Below are 20,702 nucleotides of genomic sequence, written 5' to 3'. Positions count from 1 at the left end.
GACGAAATAGCATAATGTTTCGATTTATGTTAAAACTACCCATAAAATGTCATCTATCGCTACTACACAACACCTGCAAGACCGCATAAATACAGGTCTTTCTTTTTGATATATGACGACCCACACTGTTCAGATAAGTCTTCTCGCACATGCAAATACAATAGATCAAGCAGGTGTCTCTCAATTAGTCAAGGGAACAAGGGGAATGCATATGCTATAGTCACAGCAGCGATCATTAGACTGACCCTGAATTGGTGCATTCTCAGCTCAAAAGGGTAAACATTGCCTTCCAACGCGCAATGGCGGACCTTTGTATACACGCTGCTCATCATCTATGAGGATGTCTTGCCTTGAAACAAGAAAAAAAATTTCGCGTGATACTGAATTGGTATCGTTAACGTTGGTTATATATCGATACCATAGTGGGAAAGCAAGAAGACGTTTCTATTGATATTTCTCTGACATCCAAAACCTGTGGATTCTAAATGACGATTCAATAACTGATTTTAACCCGTAATGCTCGTGATGCGTCACTTCATCTTATCGTCTTCAGTGTGATCTTTATTATCGTTCTTGTTAACTTTCTTCCTACCTTCCCATTCTTTACTGTTATTGATTCGCCATTCCCATTCATTCAACCTATCTTCATCCCATTTCTTACCCTTCGATTCTGATTCAGGTGATTTCAGTATATGTTCATCTGGATATGATGAATGTGAGGAATGATTTTGTAATGTATGTGGTAAATATTCCTAAACGTAGTGAATACAAAAGTCAGAAGCTTGATTTGACTCATACAGGGATCGGTCTATTTGTAGTGTGCGTAAATGTTATCCCATCCTTCAAAAATAACCATACTTTTCTTGCATGAGTTTTGAAAAAACAAAGGGAAGAGAATAAGGACACTTACATTATATACGGGATGAGCATAATCTGGATCGTAAGAATACTTTTTACCATATCCAAGCTTTTTCATCAACGTTGTAGGTGCATTACGTATTTGTAATGGCACACCAGGTAAAGGAGGTTCATGACACAGAGCTTCAGCCTATATCAGTAAGAGAATCAAAATCAGCTTGTTTGCTTTACCAGAAGCCGGTAGCTATTTTGTCAGGAGTAATCCTCTTCCTCAAGCATTGTCACTTTGTGGAAGAGCGGAAGTAAGAGGAAGAATTAAGGGGATGAAACAGAGCAGCCACCCTTACTCTTTTGTACGCAGTATATGATCTCGTAGATTTCGGTGCTTCAGCAAGATAAGCCACACAATGCTTTTGTTTAAAGTCAGCCGACTGGTTGTAAGGATATGCCAGCTGAATAATCTCACAGCTAAGTTAATACGACACTCGGGTAATCCAATGACTTGACAAGCCTGATAAGTCGCCATGGCCTATAGAAATGATAGATCAGCATATCACCGTGTTACAAAGCTTGCCTGAAGCCGACAATTGAGCAGTATCGAAAAAAACCTGTGGATACTCACTAACAATAATGCTTGAGGATCAGCTAAACCAACATCTTCACTTGACATAACAACTAGCCGTCTTGCAATATATAAGGGATCTTCGCCGCCGGTAATCATCCTGTATCAAATTCGTTGGCATTCTGCTTCAAAGAGACGATTGACCAATGAGGTTGACTTCAGCTTACCTAGCTAGCCAATACATAGCTGCACTCCCATCTGACCCCCTAAGGCATTTATGCATTGCAGATATCATATCATATCTCTCTTCACCTGATCTATCATAACCTTTCCTCAGACCTCTTCTTACAGCATCCATTAACTCTTCATCTCGTTTCTTCTGAGCTTTCATATCTTGCTCATCTGTGTTCTGGTTACTCCCCTGACTACTTGACGATTGGTCCTGCTGAGTTGAAGTGGACGTAGGAAGAGGAATAGTAGATTGTCTAGGTGCTTGACATACTTTTAATGCCAACTCTAACCCGTTCAATGCTTGTCTAGCATCTCCATCCGCCACATCAGCTAAAAATGGTATCAAGTCAGGCGGAAGGTGAGGTATTTGCGAAGGTATACTGGACAAGGCATTGGTGAGTATTTCTTGTAGTGATTCGGGTGAATGTGGTGATAGCGTAAAAACTCTACATTTGGTAGAAGGGTAGTGGTCATTTAGTAATGATGTTTGAAATGTACCATTAAACAATGTCAAAACGCTCAAAACTCACTGACATCGACTTAGTAATGCTCCGTTCACCTTGAATGATGGGTTTTCAGTTGTTGCGCCTATCAATTGTACCCATCCATTCTCTACGTAAGGTAAGAACAGATCCTGCTGAGCTTTGTTGAATCTGATATATGCCATGCAGCCGATTTAGTTTTTGACACAAGGTAGCTTTCATAGTTGCAATATCGCTCTTACCTATGTATTTCGTCTACCATCAGGATAGTCCGCCTATTTGACTTTGTATCAGCAAAAATCGTCCTACTCAGTATTCATATCGCTTGGTTAGCATACCTTCCAGTAAGTTTGAGCGAGTTTTTAGCTTGTTCAAATACTTGTCTAACATCTGAAGCACCCGAGCTGCATTGAAAAGAACAACAACATAAGCTGACTGCTCCGTGTGCGATCGGATTTCCAGCTCACCTAGTAGCTGATAACTCCTTGAATTCAGCATCTGCGGTTTTAGCTATTAATCTTGCCAAAGTTCTGGTCATTGCAAGAAAAATTCAGTTGCTTAGCATATGATATGCTTACATAGCGAAAACGATGTTAACCCACGTCTTTCCGCATCCTGGTGGACCCCATAATATACAGCTTCCTACACCTTCTCCAGCTTCAATTCTAGCTCTAAGCAGTGATCCTGGACCAACAAGATCCGTCTGTCCTATATATGACGATAAAGTAGTAGGACGGGATCGCTCAGCTAGCCTGATCGAGTCTCCGCAAATCAGCTGTGAACTTAGGTTGGAGCTTGTGGAAAATAGCTGGCTCACGGCTGATTGGCAATCAATGGATTCAGTCGTTGTTTCTTCTCTCCCTTTCCTCTCTCAGCTTCATTAAACACACCTCTAACAGCCCTATTAGGCTGATCAGTTATGGTCTGATCTTGGGAAGATGGCTTCCTTTTGCCTGTCGAGCTGAAAATAGAAGCCACGGGAGCGCCAGAAGCAGTACCTTTGGTAGATGCTCTCCTACCTTTTAAGCTAGGCTTTGAAGTAGGGGTGTCATCTACCAAGCTTATAATTTCTCCGTCTGAGGGTTCTTGGGACTCATGAGAGTTGATTGATTTTGGATGCGGCTTAGGCGTCGTGCTAGGTCCAGCTTCCATGATTGATCCACGACATTGTAAATCAAGATGAAGGTTGATGTCAGACTCCAAGACGGGGAGTGAGCAAATGGGACAGTGGACTATCCAAGCATATACACATCAGCTTCTATACCATATCGATGTTTATCTTCAATCTCACCTTTTGGACTAGCCATGTTGATGCTATAACAATCAAGCAAATTGCGATTGTCGGATCAAGCAAAGTCATCTATATATATATCTGTCAACTTGACTTCTATATAACGAACAACAGTGCAAGGTGAATGCCCTCCACTTTGGCCTTTGTCAACAATAATAACCAATCAGCCTGATAAATGAAAGCGCTTATCGTACGTTGACCGAATGATTATCAGGCTGATCGTTGAGTAACCGGTAAATTAAAGTTGTATTTTTGTGATTTACATTCCGCTTAAACCATTTGGAAAAATCAAAATATTTCAATATTTCTTTTGATTCAACTTCAAAGTATTCTTCAGGTCTTGTTATAGGGAATTCTTGAAGCGTCAGTAGCTTCCTCCTCAGGATGTCAGCAGCATCTTCATCAACTTCAAGCGATTCTCAAGCAAAAAGGAAAACGCCACCTCCGGAAGCTACGTCAAATGGAATAGACGAAGATGGATTCACCAAAGTACCTACAAGAGACGAGAGACGAAAGATGAGAAAGGTTAACAAGAATAAACCCAGCTTTCAATTCAACACAAATGAGTTTAGGTATGGAAAGAAAGTTGGAATTGCTGTGAGTCTGTCAGCTTGACCATTATCTTAGATTGAAAAGGGAACAAAGCTGATTCCTTTTGATCCTGATCGTTATGACAAATAGCACGTAAGAGACTTAGTACTGTATATAGTAGCTGAAAGCAATAAACCAGCTTGGATGCAGATAGAAGTGAGCAGCCTATATGTCCAAGCCTTTCTTCTATTATGAGATTATAACTGATTCCATCTCGTTTCCACATTGAATAGCATAAATCGTTCATTAAACATACAGTATTACTATTTGTTCCAGGGTTACTACCTTCACATTTAGGTTTAGATCAAATACCAACAATATCTTGTATGCCATTTTCGACTACACCACCAACAACAGAAGGTTCATCATCATTACCTAAAGCAAGAGTACCTATAATACCAAAACTGTTCACTTATGCTTGTCCAACAAAAGCACCAGGAGATGATAGAAAGCTACATTCAGTCTTAAATAGTTTATTGATGAGTCCCATACCGGATTCTCATAGGAAACAAAAAGAGAAAGAAGCTAAACAGCTAGCTGGTACGTCCTTGGACCACTTCTAATTTCGATATGAAGCTACTGATCCCCTTGAGACATGCTAATAATTCTGGCTCACTTGACAGAAGCAGCCAATTCATCAGATATACCACCATTCCTATTCCTTCTTACACCACATCAAATGATAGATAACGATTATCCATTACCATCTTACATATCACCTTCAGATTTACCTATAATACCAGGCTTAGATCTCTCCACTTTACCTCCATCTATACAGTCGGTGTTATCAGCTTCGATAAATGGGACAGGTGATATACATGTTGATGTGGGAATAGGAGGAAGCACAACATCTATGAGTAATAGTCGAGGTAAAGGAAATAGAAGGGATGATCCTTGGGTAGAAACTTCTCGGGCGGACAGTCCACCGCAGGATGGTAAATGGCCTGTTTTGGCTATGGATTGTGAAATGGTCAGTCCTGTCTCAACTAATCCTTTCAACAATCAAGTTAGCTTTTACTGATCTTCCTGTGTGTCACAACAGGTTTTATCTGAAGATGGATCAGAATTAGCAAGAGTCTCCATAATAGATTATGAAACTGGAGAGAACATCTTTGATGAGTTGGTCAAACCACCGAAGGACATAATAGACTATCGCACACAGTCAGTTGAACCATGCATGTTGCTAGTTACTGAGAATTTTGACTGACAACCTACCTTGTATTATAGGTGGTCCGGTATTACAGCCGAAAAATTACAACATGCTACGCATACTTTATCAAGTATACAAGCGGCATTATCAACAGGACCCAATCCAATCATAACACCGCATACGATATTATTAGGACATTCACTAGAATGCGATTTAATAGCATTAAGAATCAAACATCCTTTATGTATAGATACAGCTTTAATATACAAGCATCCCAGAGGCCCACCTTTCAAGGCTGGTTTGAAATGGTTAGCGCAAAGATGGTTGAAAAAAGAAATTCAAGCTAGTGATAAAGGTCATGATTCGGAAGAGGACGCTAGGACTTGTGTGGATTTGTTGAGGATGAAAATGTTATATGGTGAATTGATTTCGTTTACACTAGAATGTGGAGTAAGCATACCCTAGTCCATCGTGTCGCACTAATCTGATCAAGAGGATTTTAGCTGACATCTGTTCATTCCTTATTGATCCCAGGTCCAGACTTTGGTAACGCTCTAGAGAACATGGAGCCAGTGTTCGAACGTTTGAATCGAAATAAACCACCAAAAACATCAGCTTTTATAGATTATGGTAATCCACGTTCCTCACATGGATCAAAAGCCACTACAGCTATTAGATGCACTTCAGACGATGAGATTGTAGGCCAGATGATCGAGAACGTTAAAAAACACGATTTCACTTTTGGTAGAATGATGGAGTTGGCCAATGTTCAAGGTTGTGAGTAATACATTTCCCGAAACATCGAAATCAAGTAGTCACTCATCGCATCCAGTCTGTCGTGAAACCTTGTGAACCTTTTGAGCTGATCGAATATCTTCCTTCGCAATAGGGAACAATCGAGGTATTACAACAGAACAGTTCACTTCAGAAAATCCTGAATTGGATCTGGATTCAAGCCTGGCTAAATTTTCAGAAAGATTAAAGAAACTGCATGATAATTTACCTCCAAATACAGCATTTATAATTGCTACTGGACATTCAAATCCATTACCAATGTTACAGTTGACAGCAAAAAGACAAAATTTCGAAAGATTGTTAAAAACTTTGGGTAATGATTCTAATGATATACCAAAAGAAGATAAATGGATGATTCAAGATGATAGAGAATTAGAAAGAGCTACCATGGAAGCTAGAGAAGGTATGGCTTTTTTCTGTGTAAAAGGATAAACAATTATCTGTCTTGTCTCAAGCACGACAAATCTTGTATGTTGAGAGAGTCTGTCGTGGTGCGATGGGAGAGTTTGATATTCTTGGTCAACCGAAGTTACTCGAGATATATAGCAAGTCTGTCGACACCCCACTAGAGCACGTCGATTGTATATCACACATGTATGATCCATGTATACTGTTTCATGGCACTCCCTCTGTTATTGACGGCGATACAGATGCTTAAACACAAGTCTGCTTAACTTGATACCTGTCCCATTTACACAATTTTTCCGTAGCCATACCGTCGGAAACCATTCACCTTGTTCTTTCCACTGACTACATACCAGACATATCCCTGGAACGACCTTCTTGCGCATACAGCAACTGGCGGAATTCCCACTCTGAAAGAGTAACCAGGTGACTGACTTTTATCTTGTTTTGAATTTTACTCTCGAAAGTTCTGTTGACATTCTTCACACGTCGGCCGCCTTAAGCCGAAGATGTATGACGACACTTCAAGACAGATCTACCATTTTAGCCAAGCGTAGCTTGACAACAAATAATCACTTGGAAACAACAAGATACCTTGACCTTACACAGCCACCATGCAACCGGTTTGCCCTACCTTTTAGGTATTCTCTGAAGGGCAGGTAATGAATGCTAGCGCAATTCCGAGAATAACGAAATGGTATCATTGGGAATTGTTACTAAAGAAAATCATTATTATGACGCAATTGATCGACGCTATGAACTACAGTTTAAATAAATGGTTTCGGCATACAACAAAACAAAGCTTGCGCGTTGTATGAGGTGTAAGGGGAAATGGCTGTACAACGGTTATAGACATCTTGTAGAAAGCTATTGATTGCTCTAGTACCTTCTGGGTATGACCCAAAAGATAAGGGGTAAAGGGGGTGCTTGCTTGCTTTGCTGGGTGTAACGGAACGTAAAAGCTATACATAACGGATTATGACGTATTTTCAACAACAAAGGACATCACCTGGTCACTCACTTCTGTAACAAGACCCCGACTAAATTACTACTCCGGGTAACTTCTGATACCCAAAAAGGTAGGGTTTGAAGGGGGGTATGACGACATTTCTCCAGTAAGATTCAGGTGTTTATCTCTCTACAGTCGCTGCATATCATATCATCCTGCTACTAGTTCTGGTTTGCCGTTATGATTCTGCTTAATGCGTCATCAATGAGTTGATTATTCAAAATGATAACACCTGGCGTGATTAGGTGATTAATGCATTATTATACTGTATACTTGTTACGGTAGGATATGGGTGTACATACGTGGAAGGTCAAAAGGTACTTCCGAAAGATACCAAAGACATCCACCAAGAAAGGTATATAAACAACCTACCTTTATCGTTTTTAATGTCTTCCTTTCTTCTTTCTTTCATCATAACACAAATACTTTAAACTTTCCTTCTTTAAACACAACCAAACCAAACAAACAAATCAATCACAATGTCTGACGTCGTGAGTGATACCTTTGATGGCATTCTCAATAATCACTTCATCCATTATATCTTCCTTTCACTACCTCTCATCCGTTTCAGTTGCCACCTTCCCCTTGCGCTCTCGTCAGTTTGCCTTCCGGCGTACTTGTCCTGAATATCTCACAACACATGCTTGACTATACTAACTATAAAATATTATACTTAGGGCCGAGAATCATTAACTGACAAAGTCACCGCTGCTGCCAAACCCGACTCCGAAAAATCATACGTCGAACAAGGTGAGTTTCCTTTGTTTCTTCTTTACTTTTTACACGTTGCTAAAGCTAAAATCGCCCTTTCCTTAGCCACTGATTACGTTAAAGGTGCTCTCGACTCTGCTGCTTCAGTTGTTCAACCTCAACAAGAGAAATCAACCACCCAAAAAGTTGGTGATGCCAGTGAGTAGCATTTTCATCTTGAGGTACTCGAACACCGATAGGCTTTCAGCTATCATCACATTCGTCGTACTTCCTATCACCTAAGCCCCGAGCTGTCCGCTTTCTGGTTTGCCACAAATAGCTGCTGACATGGCTTCTCCATTTACAGTCTCTGGTGACAACAGAAACAAAGATGTCGCATAATCTACTCTCCTCGAACCATTTAACATTAGAATGATTTAGGTAGAATGATTTGGAGTTCTTTGTAGCGAATAGCAGTAACAATAATGGAATGAATAAGTTATAAAACAATAGACTTTGCCCGGAGAGGAATTTGCCTTTCCATACGACGAAGGTTACCAACCTTTTGGTACCTCAGTTTTCATCTACATGACTAACAAACTGTTCGCTAACCCTAGTAAACTACTAATCTAGGGGTTCCTCCCTCCTATTAGCTGCAGGTGGTAGGAATCAAGGTGTTTGTCACCGACATTCACAATCTTTCTGCTGGAACACTCATGAAACGAATTCATGATAACACCAAACTGTTACGTACTAACCCAATAACAAATAACATAAAATTGGTTGTTAGTCCGTTCACTCGACCTCCCTCCTCACCTGATCAAGCTGGAAGTGACGGATTGATTTCAATCACATAATTCACATTGATCTGGTTCTTATGACCGGTGAAGTGTCGAGTAACATGGTATGTTTCCTGCACCGAGTTATTCGTCATACGCAAGCTTGTAGTGGACACCAATTTCAGTCTAATCTATAGTACAACAATCTACAGCCTTGACACCATCTTAGATTGAATATGAATGCGAACTCAAAGAGTAGTCGTGGAAACCCGAAAAGTCATGCATATGAGTAAGATGGATTAGTGCTCAATACAAATTACAACATACATAAATAATTATATTCATGGATAGGACGTGAATTGTTGTTGATCTTGAATTGGTATGACATATTACTGGCAACTATTCCGCTCAAAGTCCAGATATATACATGATTTTGAAGCTAAGCTACCAAAAGCTTGTTAGCAGCAAGCCCATTGCAATTAGCCTTGTGTACCTCTTCTACCATTTTTCTTTTTACCTAAACCATTAAATTCTTCTCTTGCGACAAGCCACATAGCAGTTACACAAACCACATCTTTCAAATTTTCTTCTGTTAATGCAATATTATCTTTGATTTTTTTGATTGTTCCATGTAAATCTTTTACTTGTGTATTAGAATCAGATTTAGGTTGTAAATTTGTTAAAGAAACAGAATCTAAACCTTGTGGAATTTTTAAAATACCAATAACTTTTGGATGATGTGGTGCAGGTGTTAAAGTACCTAATAATTGTCTTTGTCCAGTTTTTTTAACCCAAACTGAACAAGTCCATGGAGTTTCAGAATCTTCAGGATCAGAATCTTCATCTGCTGTAGTTTCACCGTGATACGTTGATGTTGGTATAGGCATGTTATCTGTTGTAGGTGTATTGGATGATACTGAAGTTGATGAAGTTCTTCTTGAAGGTGATACTGATGCAGAAATTCTTCTTACTGGTTCAGGTCTACCATCTAATCTAGGAGACCCCATTGGTGAAGCTTGATTTGAATGAATTGAATTTAAGTTAGGTGAAGAAGGTCTTGGTAAAGGCGATGCTTCCCTTTTATTAGGTGGTTGTAAACCTAGATCTGTTCTAGATCGATTTGGCGAATTGATATTGATAGTATCGTTACTAAGTTCAGGTGGAACAGAGCCTGATCTAGATTTGGTTCTTGCTCTTGTGCCAGATATAGCACCATTTGTTGAATACCTTCTCATAATGTCATCTCCGGTTGCATTTGATGGTACCCGTAATTTGACCCACTCAAATACAACGTCATCTTCTCCTTCTGTAGCCGCATTACCCCCGACGATTTCTAAACCTGCATTGGCTGCGGCTCGCAAATGTGCTGCCCATCCGTCTTCATTTTTCTTGGCCCATTTTTTGACTGTCCAAGTGTAACCTACAGGTCGATTGGATGGTATGATAGGTAATGATTGACATCTTTCCATTTTGGTAGCAGTTTCTACAGGTTGAGCAGAATGAGCTGTAAGACCGGTGACAGCACCATCGGGAGTAATCATTGCACCTGAAGATCTACGTCGAATGACTAGGGGTGCAGTACCGAAAGTTGGCGCACCTACACCGGTTGTTGGTAGGTCTGCAGCGGTCACGGAATGGTTTCTAGGAATAGCTGCCATGTTGGGGTGAAGACTGTTGACTCCCGCGAAATCATGACTAGGTGATGTAGCAGTTTGGGTTGATTCAAAGGTTGATGAGAATGAAGCAGATGGACTAGTTTTCTTTTTACCTGAGTTGATATCGTTCATTGAGGTTTTTCTCTTAAAGACTTTTCCGAAGAATTGCTTGGTTTTACTTTCTTGTCCATCGGCTTTGTTCTGACCGAGTCTGAGATTCTCCATTTTGAACCCTTTCAAGTCTATTGAGCCCCGGATTCCACCTTTTCCATCATCCGATCGACTCAAGGTAGGTGAAATAGGTGAAGTGAGGGAGATGAGTGATACTGGTCGTTGTCGAGTAGGTCTTGGACCACCATCCGTGCTTTGACGAAGGGTTGACGGGAAGGCGTTTGCTGGTTGACTGGCAGGAAGCCAAACCTCAGAGGGCTCAAGTATACCAACACCCGTGATATCAAGATTGCGTTTATGAAACTATAAGTACAGGAACTTAGTCTCCTAATCAAGGCAGACAAAATATCGCCTGCGTACTCACCTTAGCTACCTTAACATCGGTAGAGGCATCCGTCACGACTGTAGGTTGCATGACGTTATGTACAGCTAAATTAAACATTGGTTCTATCCTTTTTCCTGAAGCGGAACTACTACCAGTTGCAGCAGTTGAAGTTGATATGCTTGATCTGATTGATGAAGACCTTCTTAGACCCGCACCGTTATTACCATTCTCAGAGCCAGTGGAACTTGACTTTGGTGATCCCGGTAAACCTTTATCGTTGGACGACGATGTTGATAAGGGTGCTTCAGAGGTAATAACCCCTTCTTTGGATGAGGTATCGTCCGATTCTTCCGTCGGTAGATCAACTATCTGAGATATAGGAGAAGCGACTATACCATCGCCTACTATTGATCCAGACCGACTCGATATGCCAGATGCTGAACGATCCCTTCTAGGTCGAGTGGGTTTGACTACTAACTGTATCTGAAGGTTGAGAGGGTTTTTATTGGATGTAGGGGGAGGTTTGACGATTATATAGGTCTATAAACAACATAAAATTAGCGTCATGCGAGTCTTTCAGAGAACGATGGGTAGTTGAGGTCTAAGCTCACATCAAGCGGAGTTTTCTTCTTCCTTATTCTAGGTTCACGGTCTATACCACTCAAACCACTTGCCGGACTAGGAGGTCTTGAGCTATTTTTCCTTCTTGGACTTTTTCTTCTCTCACCTTCTACACCACTTACTTCGGGATCAGCAATTGAGACATTTGTACCTGATACCCTTCGTTTACCATTTACATTATCTGAAGAATCCGACGAAGATGGAGTTGAATTACCAGTATTAGAGTGTTTTAAAGATGGTCTGATGGGTGTACCTGACGTAGAAGATGCTTGTCGAGTAGGTATTGGTCTCCCTAATGGGTTTAATCTTTCATTCGATGGTGTAGTTGGTGTGGAAGTGGAAGTAGATGTAGACGATGAATTAAGACTTAATTCAGAATGTTGACGGACCGCTAAAGAAGCTCTTGCATTGGCAGTCGTACTTGGTCCAGGTCCGGCGACAGCTGATGCAGGTATTGCTTTAGGTGTACCATTCGGTGTTACTGTTGTGGAGGTCGTCGTGGATGCAGGTGGTTCAGATGCAAAGAGGAAACTACTGGTAAGTCCTTTGAATTCTTGAAAGGATTGAAAGAACGGCATGGTAAGTGAATCTTTGATTTATGTGATGAGCGAGAAGTGATAAACTTGATTTCGTTTCGATGCTGTTTTTAGTGATCATGAGCTGTTGATGAGTTGTCGTACCAGCGAACAAACTGAAATTGATAGTATCGAATAAGATGTAAGAAGTGTAGAAATGAAGTGGAGTGAGGATATTTTAGTCGTCAAGGCGAATGATAAAGGAGAGGTGAGATGTTCCTTTGATTTTTACTCTAAAAGCTTGTTTGCTAATATACTTTCATATGATTATTTTGTCTAATGGATCTATGGACGATACCACCATTCAGTAGATAGTTGTCGATGTTGATTGAAGAATTATGAGTCAATTCGGCAATTTTCTCGCGTATTGTAATTTGGACTTGTTGAATGATATCTATTATGATCTCCGAATCCGTCTGGACCACTACTGATGTAGACGATATTGAAATGATGCTGATGATGATAATGGTAGTGATATGTATGAAAGTGTTGAATGCAATGTTGTTGTTGTTTCTAAGAGGTCATTGCTGTAATATTCTATTTGTTGGAGCTTTGGCTTGCTGTGCTTTTCTATGATAACCCAAACTTGATGATTTAAGATTTACGCTTGTACTAAGGTTAACTTGGACCAAAATCTTTGTTTACTACTACTAGTATGACTATGCGGTGCGGCGGCCGCCTTTTGAATCTTTTTTGAATTTTAAGATGACGTTTTACGTACAAGGGGGGTGCCGAGAATCGCGAGGTGTTTTTCCCAAGTCGAGACCGAGATTAGTACCGAAGTGTTATAAATTTGGTGTTTTACCCGAAGTAATTCTCGTTGTGAGGTATGTCGTTCAAAAGTAAAAAATTCGAAGATATCGATAACATAAAGTAATGATGAAGATGAGAAAATAATGTCGAAATGGTTGTGTGAATAAGAGTATGTACGTACAAGTCTTGTATGTATAGTTTGTTTGTACACTAACTGTATGAATAATCAAAAAAGATTAATCATCGTAAGACAAAATTGAATAATAATATAATATAAATGAGCGTTTGACCGTCGGTAATATCGTACCACTAAAAAAACATATAAACAAGTTAACCTTAAATAATTACCTGATACATATATACATATGACCGGGATGACCGTTAACCGCACCTATTTTGAGTATTTTGATCGGTGGCCGGTTTATTACCAGTAATGTACGTAGTATGCATACACACACATATGGTACTCGGAGAGCACTCGGTATGAGATAATCACATATCGTCCATGTATGCTTTGTCTACTCCTTTTAAATGCATACGGATATCTTCTTCAATGACCTGCTGGGTGATACCAAACCGTGTCCGCGTTTTGATCTCTGACCACCAAACTGCTTAATGCGTAAACGACTTTATATAATGGGCTAACGGATTTATTAATGGGCGATCTTTTAGAGGATCTGACTACGTAGGCCCTGTTCAATTGTCACCGCTTATTTACTAACTTGACCGAGATGAATAGGTACGATCCCGAGATTTGCTTTCAAGACGATCAATCAATTGATTAAAATCCTAATGTTTTATTGCACAATGATAATACAAGAAGAGCATCGTAACCGAGGTTTAGTCAAAATGTTCTTAGCAAAGGGATCCTAGATAAAAAAAACATTATTCTAACTCAATGATCCTGGTAGGAACTTCTGGATGATTTAAGGAATATACTGTAAAAATATACTTGTTACGACCATACTTTGGGAAGACAAATCCTACTACATAGTATGGTGGAAACTAATGATTAGGAAAATAAATAATAAAGTTTGATTGTAGTCGGACAATGATTCTAATGTATTTGTGATGTCAATTGAATCTGACTTATGAGTACCCAACTTCTTGTGACTTGTTTCAAGCACTTCCAGTTCATCCTGCTTCTACTATAGCGTTTATCAGTTGCAGTCGACGTTATTTGGGAAATACTGTGCTTTCAAGTGTTATAACTTTGGATGGGGCTTGACGTTTTTGGTATCCAGAAATGTGGGATGTGAAGAAAGCAGCTGGATATGATCGATTCGTAAGTGTGAAGGTGATTTCAACGGTGCGATGTGTATGTAGTCCTCATCTATAGTCATCATAAGACTAGTGATGTGATTCATGAGATAAATAGAGCGGAACTTACTCAAAGGGATTTGCTTTCTGCTAATCATATTTTAAATTAATCAACTTGAACTTTTGACAATTCTGGATTTGTTCTTAATTGAAATGTTTTGCATTTTGGTAGTAAGCTTTTCATTTTCTAACTGTTCCCTTCTTTCTATCCACTTTGGACAATAATGAGTATCTCTGTATCGTGGAAACGATTTATATATGAAAGATTTTACTTCCAATATGATATTTTGATTTGAGGATGATTTGATATCCTTATTATTATCATTATTATTAATGTCTTCACTAAGCATCATAACTAATTGATCGATTTGATTCTGATGGTCAGATTTATATGGTTTTTTCATCTTCATTTGAGATAAAATCGTTCGCATACTGTATATCATTTGAACTATTAATTCATTTGCAAATTTCAACCATGCTTTTTTATTTAACAGTTTTAATTCTTCAGCTTGCGCTCTGTTTTTCGCAAGATATGGTCTACATTTTGAAATAACAACGCGTATCAAAATATCTCTGGTAATTTCATCAAGATTTTCTTCTACTATGGCGCGTTGCCATTTGTTTTCCGCTTCGTCTAGTTCACCCTCAACATCAAGTGACCATCTACGTCTGAGGCGTGGTGTCATGCTGTAAGTATGGTAGATGATGTGAACTGATGTGAACTGTGGGTGATAAATCACAATTGTAGATATAAATGATATTAACCGCTCCTCATCTCGTTAAAGATGACCGACGGGTTGGAATCAAATTCCTGCTTTTATCGCTTGACTTGTTTACTAAGGTAGCTGGAACTACAATATTCTTTCTACCTGAATGTTTGAGGAGGAAATCTCGCTTCTATCATCAATCTTCTTTGTAATCATACTTGTACATTTCCATTGAACATATCAAACCTTACATCAGCATAAAAGTTGAGATTATGGCGTTGAGGATGTGCTTAGTGGCGCTCAATCATGCAAACGGCAATCGGCGGGCCTATAGGGAACGATGTCAATATTAAGTATTTATTACAGTACACAGGAAACATAGAATTACATATAATGTTCATTCATAAAATACATTCGTTAAGCATACATATTATATTTACATTATATATCGTTAAATCTACATAAAACAGTCCTATTCGTGTACTGCATAAAATCTATAAAATTCATTATACTATAAGTTATATTTGGAAAAGGTCCATTCCGCATCTCGCCTTCACTTGTATGATAAGAGAAAGAGTAACAGCAAAGGGCAAAACAGTAGAAAAATCAGGATTTGCGAAAGCGAGGAGAAATAAGGACATCATTGTGTAATCTTGAGGTACAATTACAGTTTCAGTAACCCTTTACCTGTAAATCCAGATCGTTCCTGTTGATCATCTTTAAGATTAACCAAAGGTTGATACTGCTGATGATGTATAACATGTCCATGACCATGACTATGAGTAGAGGAAGATCCATTACTATTATTACTTGTTAGACTTGGTCTTTTTATACTTAAAGATCTTGAAGGATTACCTTGAGAGGATGAGGAAGATGAAGTTGGATGAGTCGTATTCGAAAGTTGAGCATGAATCATCTGAGGATGATTTTGGGATAACGCATAACTCTATTTTATATTTTGTATATCATTAGTAATCATCCATGACATCCGGGACAGATAGAAAACAATTTCGACTAACTTTGGCATCGTATATAGCGGCCATCAATTTGAAAGCTAAGCCTTCATCACATGAAAAGACATGCGCGTAATCTGATGGATTTTCAAAATTGGAAGCTGGTTCAACTATTGTTACAAGTAAGTATTGTCAGCTTCTTATACTTTACTGCAACATAGGGAAAACAAGTCCGACTTACCTCGTTTCATAATGAAAGTAGAAGGTCTAGGTGAATCATATCCTCTTGTAACAGCATAAATGTCGAAGAACAATGTATTTATGTGAACTTCGTCTTTGTTCTGTAAACCCCTTACAATCAGCTTGATTCACGGCACACAAGATAACTGGTTTCAATGTGAAACGTACCTTTTCATTCTTAGCCAAAAATACTTGTCCACCTCTAGTTTCTAACCATTTCTTCGACCATTTACCTTTTTTAGTTTCGTATTGCACCCATTGACCTAACATGGGTGGGTTGGAAGGAACGGCCTATGAATCGAAAATTTGAATATAAGCCTTGATTGTGAATTATTTGTTAGAGAATGAAAAGTTCGACTTACTCTTGCCCAAGTCGGCATACCTCTATTACTTTGTTTAAATACGAAACAATTGAATTTGGCAGTTTGATCCCAACCTTTGACAATTGGTAAAAGAGGTTCATATTCTCTAACTTGTCGTTCTATAATTTACGAGATCAATTTTTGTCTTTCTTGGTCAATGGGGAAAAGGGAATTATAACTTACCACAACCTAATTCAGCGAAAATTTCACAAAGAACCCAGCTCTTACCTACTGTTGCATCAACTAAATCACCTTGATGATAGGTACTAACTAGAACATCCCTAGCAGTTATAGTACTTGTCAGGTCTAACATGATTTTCTTCCCATTCAAGGCAGATATAAATGCAGGTACAGTCGCATGTACCCTTTGTGCTGGTGTAGAAGTTGTTGATATTGAAGGAGGGGGAACAGATGAAGTATGATGAGCCGAAGATGATGATGAAGGTAACGGTTCAGTAGTTGATCTTGCATGTAAAGCAGCAGATTCATCTTTATGGTTTAATGGAGGTACTGCATTAGAATTAGATCTTATTCTTCTTGAAGATGAAGCTATTGAATGTTGAGTAGCGGATGTATTACTTCTTGTGACTTGAGCTGAAACTGGTCCCGATCTTTCATCTTGTCTTGATGATGCTCTGGTGCCGGATGGTGCAGTAGGTAATCTTGATGAAACACTAGTAGCTACTGAATTTTGTCTTGATCTATCGCCAGATCCCATAGTCATTGAAGATGGGTAATTGTATGTTGAATCATGTGAATGACCTTGCATGGCGGTAGCGAAAGCAGGATCAACCCTTTTGGCAGAAGGTATTCGACCGAAAGATGTACTTGTAGGTGAAATAGCACTTTCAGGATTGAAAATTCCATTCGATGGTGCTCTATGTGGTATAGCTGTTTGAATCGGTGGTAGAGGTGGTGTTGAATCTTGTTTCCATCCTGTTGGAGAAGGATGAACACCATGACCTTGACTTTGAGCTCTTCTTATACTGTGATTATCAAGAGATGGTGGGATATTTTCTCTCATTGATCTATGAGCTTTCAAACCTTGTGGAATGCTTGGTCCAGATTGTTGCTGTTGTCCATTCACATCAGCAGCAGCAGCTGCCATATACCCAGCTTCTCTTTCAGCTCTTCGAACTAAAACAGCTTCTAATTTCTTTGCAAGGATATTAGCAGGTATACCACCTTCGCCATCCCATTTAAATTCACCACCAGGATTTCTACCTTGAGTTTTTTCACTTATTCTCCTTTCCGATAATTTAGTTTGATTAGCAATTACTTGAGCTTTTCTGGCTTCTCGTACTTTTTTTCGTGTTTCTCGTCGTTGTACTTGTGCTGCAGCAGCTTCAGGATGTAATTTAGATAATGGTACATCATCATCTTCAGATGAAGAACCACTATCACTTTCTCTATCCTCGCGATCTGTGATATTGCCTCTATTTCTTTCTGGACTACTATCTCTTGAGGTGTTACCACTTTCTGATCCTCCTCTACCCCTCCCTTTTTTAGATGAAAACGACGAGTTCAAGTATTCCATTCCTACTGAAGTAGCGTGGGTAACAGTTGATCCGGATCCACGTTTATCGGTAGTAGATGTAGAATTATTTACTGTAGTCTGATGAGAGCTATTTCGAGATGAAGCAGCAACAGCTACGATACTTAACCCATCTGATTGATCATGATTCAGCTCTGTGGAATTTATCGTTGAATCCATACCTTCTTCATCGGCAACATAGGGTAATCCAAAATCAAGCACATCTCCTCCAGGAGCTGCTGGGAAAGAATTTAGCGCAACATTCCAGCTTGCTATAGAACTGATAGTCTCAGATCTAGGCATGTTGACGCGTAGCTGAGATTCCGAGACATCTTCAGTAATATCGATGGCATGTTCAACGTTTTCTTCAAGTTGATCCGTTATTTCAGTTGGGGTGATATTCTCCTTATCCTCTTCAACCGCCTTGGCTTCAGCTCTTGCTTCCTTCAATTCTTGTTGTACCACTTTTTCCATTTCTTCAGGTTCCTCGTGGACTTCCTTTTTCTCCGCACTAGGCCAGATACCCAGTTGTTCATATAAGTCGAAAAATGATGAACTTGTTGGGGGCGATTTGAAACTCATACTGGTTGATCTTGATCGAGGTAATAAAACAGCACCTGAACCACTACGCTGTATAGGAGCAGTAAGATTTGTTGTTGAGCTGGAAGCTGGAATAGGAGGTAAGGGTGCACTTGGTGGTATGCTTATACGGGGACTTTCCTCTGAAGTAGATGACGAGGAATCGGTGGTGATGGAAGGTAAAGATGGTGATCTGGAAGCGCCAGCGAAATATGGTGGTTGTGGAGGAAGAAGTGGTGGACTTTCTATCGGAGGTGCAAGTGAAGCTTGAGTAGGTGGATGTTCTAATAGTTCCAAATTCTTGTTTTCAGGTGCAGCATGAGCAAAAACGTTTAATCCTACCAACGAACTCATCCGTTTTGATAATTTTGATGAATGTGAAGGACGATCTTGAACTTTCTCCCTCGTTGTGATCCTTGAATCCTCTCTATGATGTAAGGTTGCGAAACTCTTTGCTTTCGATATAGCTGGTTTCGATGAACCTGGTAAGAAATTTTTCAAATCTCTTAAACTTGGTGAATTATGTCTTAATGTGGGACGAGGTTTAGGTGAAACCAATGGAGATGAGGTTGGATTATTGCATGTAAGATCTAGACTTGAAGCAAATGGATCATTTGGAACATTGGGTAGTAATGGGTGGACAAAGGAGGCGGTAGTTGCTGATGGTGGAGTTGAAAGGTATCTTGGCGTAAGGATGTTATTGTTTATTCTGCTTGATTGACCTAAAGGAGGTGTAGAAGATGAGAATGGTTTTCCCAGGGGATGATGAATTGGTCCAGGTAGATTGTGTTTGGAAGATATTGATGGTATTGGCAAAGGTGGTTGGGGTGGTGGAGGAGATAATGAAGCTTCTTTTGTTGCTGCTTCACGTAACGCTGCTGAAGATTTCGACTTGAAGATTTTCTGCATACCCCTTTTCCATGATGAAGCGGCTTTAGTTGTTTTGTTAGCGGTATTTGAGCTTGCTGTCGAAGTTGTTGGTGGAGTGGGTAATACAGCTGGGGTTTCAAACATTGGAGAAGGGTAATCGATGGGTGAGAAGGTGGGAGAAGTAAATGAAGCAGGTGAGGATTCAGTTATAAAGGAAGCAGGTGTCGCAGGTATAGGTATTGGAGGTGGAGCTTCGAACTAGAACAGCGAACAATCAGCAACACAGCAAAAGATCGGGATTTTATGCAAATCGCAAACATACTGATTCATCCTCTAAAGCGACATTTACTATCAATTCGCCTCTTCTCCCTTTACCTCTTAACAGACCTTTACTCTTCTTCTTTTCTAAACCTTTTGGAGGAACAGGTAAAGGTACTTGTTCCTCTGATGTTAAATTTGGACTATGATTTGGTTGAGTCATACTTGGTCTTCTCCAAGTCCAACTTTTACTTTCTGAAGTTTGATATAAACTATTGCTATTTTCCTTCGTACTTTTACTATTTTTAGTGACTATGACAGTATTTTTTCTTGGTGGTCCAGCTTGTTGAGATTGTTCTATATTACTATCTTCTTCTTCTTCATCCCATAATCCATCTTGTGAATAGATTCCCACTGTGGGTGTACCTGGAGCTTGAACTATTCTATCGAATTCTGATGAATATCGATAAATTATCTCATCAACATTATTCGTTGTTGAATATTGTTTTTGTTGTTGTTGTTGTTGCGACGATGAGAATTTTTGTGAGGGATATTGAGGAATGGCTTGAGCAAAATTCGTTGCACTTTTCGAAATGTTATTTTGATTATGAGGTGGGAAATAACTATCATAAAGTTGAATGGAGGCTTGTGATTGTGGCTGAGCATGATAACGAAATCTAGAATGATAAGTTTCCTGTTGTTGTCGTTGCTGCTTTTGTTGAGAACTTAGATAATACCTTGGTTCTTGTTCGAATGGTAATTCACCAATCTGATGCGGGGAATAAGTTGGTACTGCCATGTTGTTGGTTATGTAGACTAAGAGGCAAGTTGATTAAGATCCAGTTAATTTCGAAATTTATCTAATAGTCGATTCTTGATACCAATTTCCCTTGCAGATCCTGTTGTTTCTATTTTTATTGCTCCGTTATAGTGGTT

At 39.4% G+C, this 20,702-nt stretch overlaps 6 protein-coding genes across 6 annotated transcripts; 2 read left to right on the top strand and 4 right to left on the bottom strand.

Moving 5' to 3' along the window:
* Window positions 1–530: 530 nt before the first annotated feature.
* Window positions 531–3,285, bottom strand: L201_002068 (uncharacterized protein; the record flags this gene model as incomplete). The annotated part of the gene is made up of 12 exons (XM_066217848.1): window positions 531–752; window positions 911–1,048; window positions 1,206–1,268; window positions 1,325–1,387; window positions 1,481–1,580; window positions 1,648–2,097; window positions 2,182–2,304; window positions 2,376–2,408; window positions 2,472–2,537; window positions 2,601–2,663; window positions 2,736–2,885; window positions 2,951–3,285. 12 exons carry the CDS (start codon window positions 3,283–3,285, stop codon window positions 531–533), a joined length of 1,806 nt encoding a protein of 601 aa, XP_066073945.1.
* A 523-nt stretch (window positions 3,286–3,808) lies between these two features.
* L201_002067 (uncharacterized protein) lies at window positions 3,809–6,392 on the top strand (the record flags this gene model as incomplete). Its single annotated transcript, XM_066217847.1, has 8 exons — window positions 3,809–4,021; window positions 4,106–4,171; window positions 4,249–4,555; window positions 4,639–4,985; window positions 5,058–5,176; window positions 5,243–5,583; window positions 5,700–5,942; window positions 6,055–6,392. 8 exons carry the CDS (start codon window positions 3,809–3,811, stop codon window positions 6,390–6,392), a joined length of 1,974 nt encoding a protein of 657 aa, XP_066073944.1.
* A 1,461-nt stretch (window positions 6,393–7,853) lies between these two features.
* Window positions 7,854–8,466, top strand: L201_002066 (uncharacterized protein; the record flags this gene model as incomplete). The annotated part of the gene is made up of 4 exons (XM_066217846.1): window positions 7,854–7,865; window positions 8,052–8,124; window positions 8,191–8,283; window positions 8,432–8,466. 4 exons carry the CDS (start codon window positions 7,854–7,856, stop codon window positions 8,464–8,466), a joined length of 213 nt encoding a protein of 70 aa, XP_066073943.1.
* Window positions 8,467–9,322: 856 nt separating this feature from the next.
* Window positions 9,323–12,193, bottom strand: L201_002065 (uncharacterized protein; the record flags this gene model as incomplete). Its single annotated transcript, XM_066217845.1, has 3 exons — window positions 9,323–10,972; window positions 11,034–11,534; window positions 11,606–12,193. The coding sequence occupies 3 exons, from the start codon at window positions 12,191–12,193 to the stop codon at window positions 9,323–9,325; spliced, it is 2,739 nt and encodes a 912-aa protein (XP_066073942.1).
* A 2,180-nt stretch (window positions 12,194–14,373) lies between these two features.
* On the bottom strand, window positions 14,374–14,949 carry L201_002064 (uncharacterized protein; the record flags this gene model as incomplete). Its single annotated transcript, XM_066217844.1, has 1 exon — window positions 14,374–14,949. The coding sequence occupies one exon, from the start codon at window positions 14,947–14,949 to the stop codon at window positions 14,374–14,376; it is 576 nt and encodes a 191-aa protein (XP_066073941.1).
* A 685-nt stretch (window positions 14,950–15,634) lies between these two features.
* Window positions 15,635–20,565, bottom strand: L201_002063 (uncharacterized protein; the record flags this gene model as incomplete). The annotated part of the gene is made up of 7 exons (XM_066217843.1): window positions 15,635–15,916; window positions 15,990–16,093; window positions 16,165–16,264; window positions 16,332–16,454; window positions 16,526–16,644; window positions 16,709–19,766; window positions 19,831–20,565. The coding sequence occupies 7 exons, from the start codon at window positions 20,563–20,565 to the stop codon at window positions 15,635–15,637; spliced, it is 4,521 nt and encodes a 1,506-aa protein (XP_066073940.1).
* Between the last annotated feature and the right edge of the window lie 137 nt (window positions 20,566–20,702).

This window comes from Kwoniella dendrophila, chromosome 2 (genome assembly GCF_036810415.1).
Source record: "Kwoniella dendrophila CBS 6074 chromosome 2, complete sequence".
Taxonomy (NCBI): Eukaryota; Fungi; Basidiomycota; class Tremellomycetes; order Tremellales; family Cryptococcaceae; genus Kwoniella; species Kwoniella dendrophila.
The sequence above is the reverse complement of the archived record's forward strand: the minus strand, read 5'-3'. Positions and strand labels throughout refer to the sequence as shown.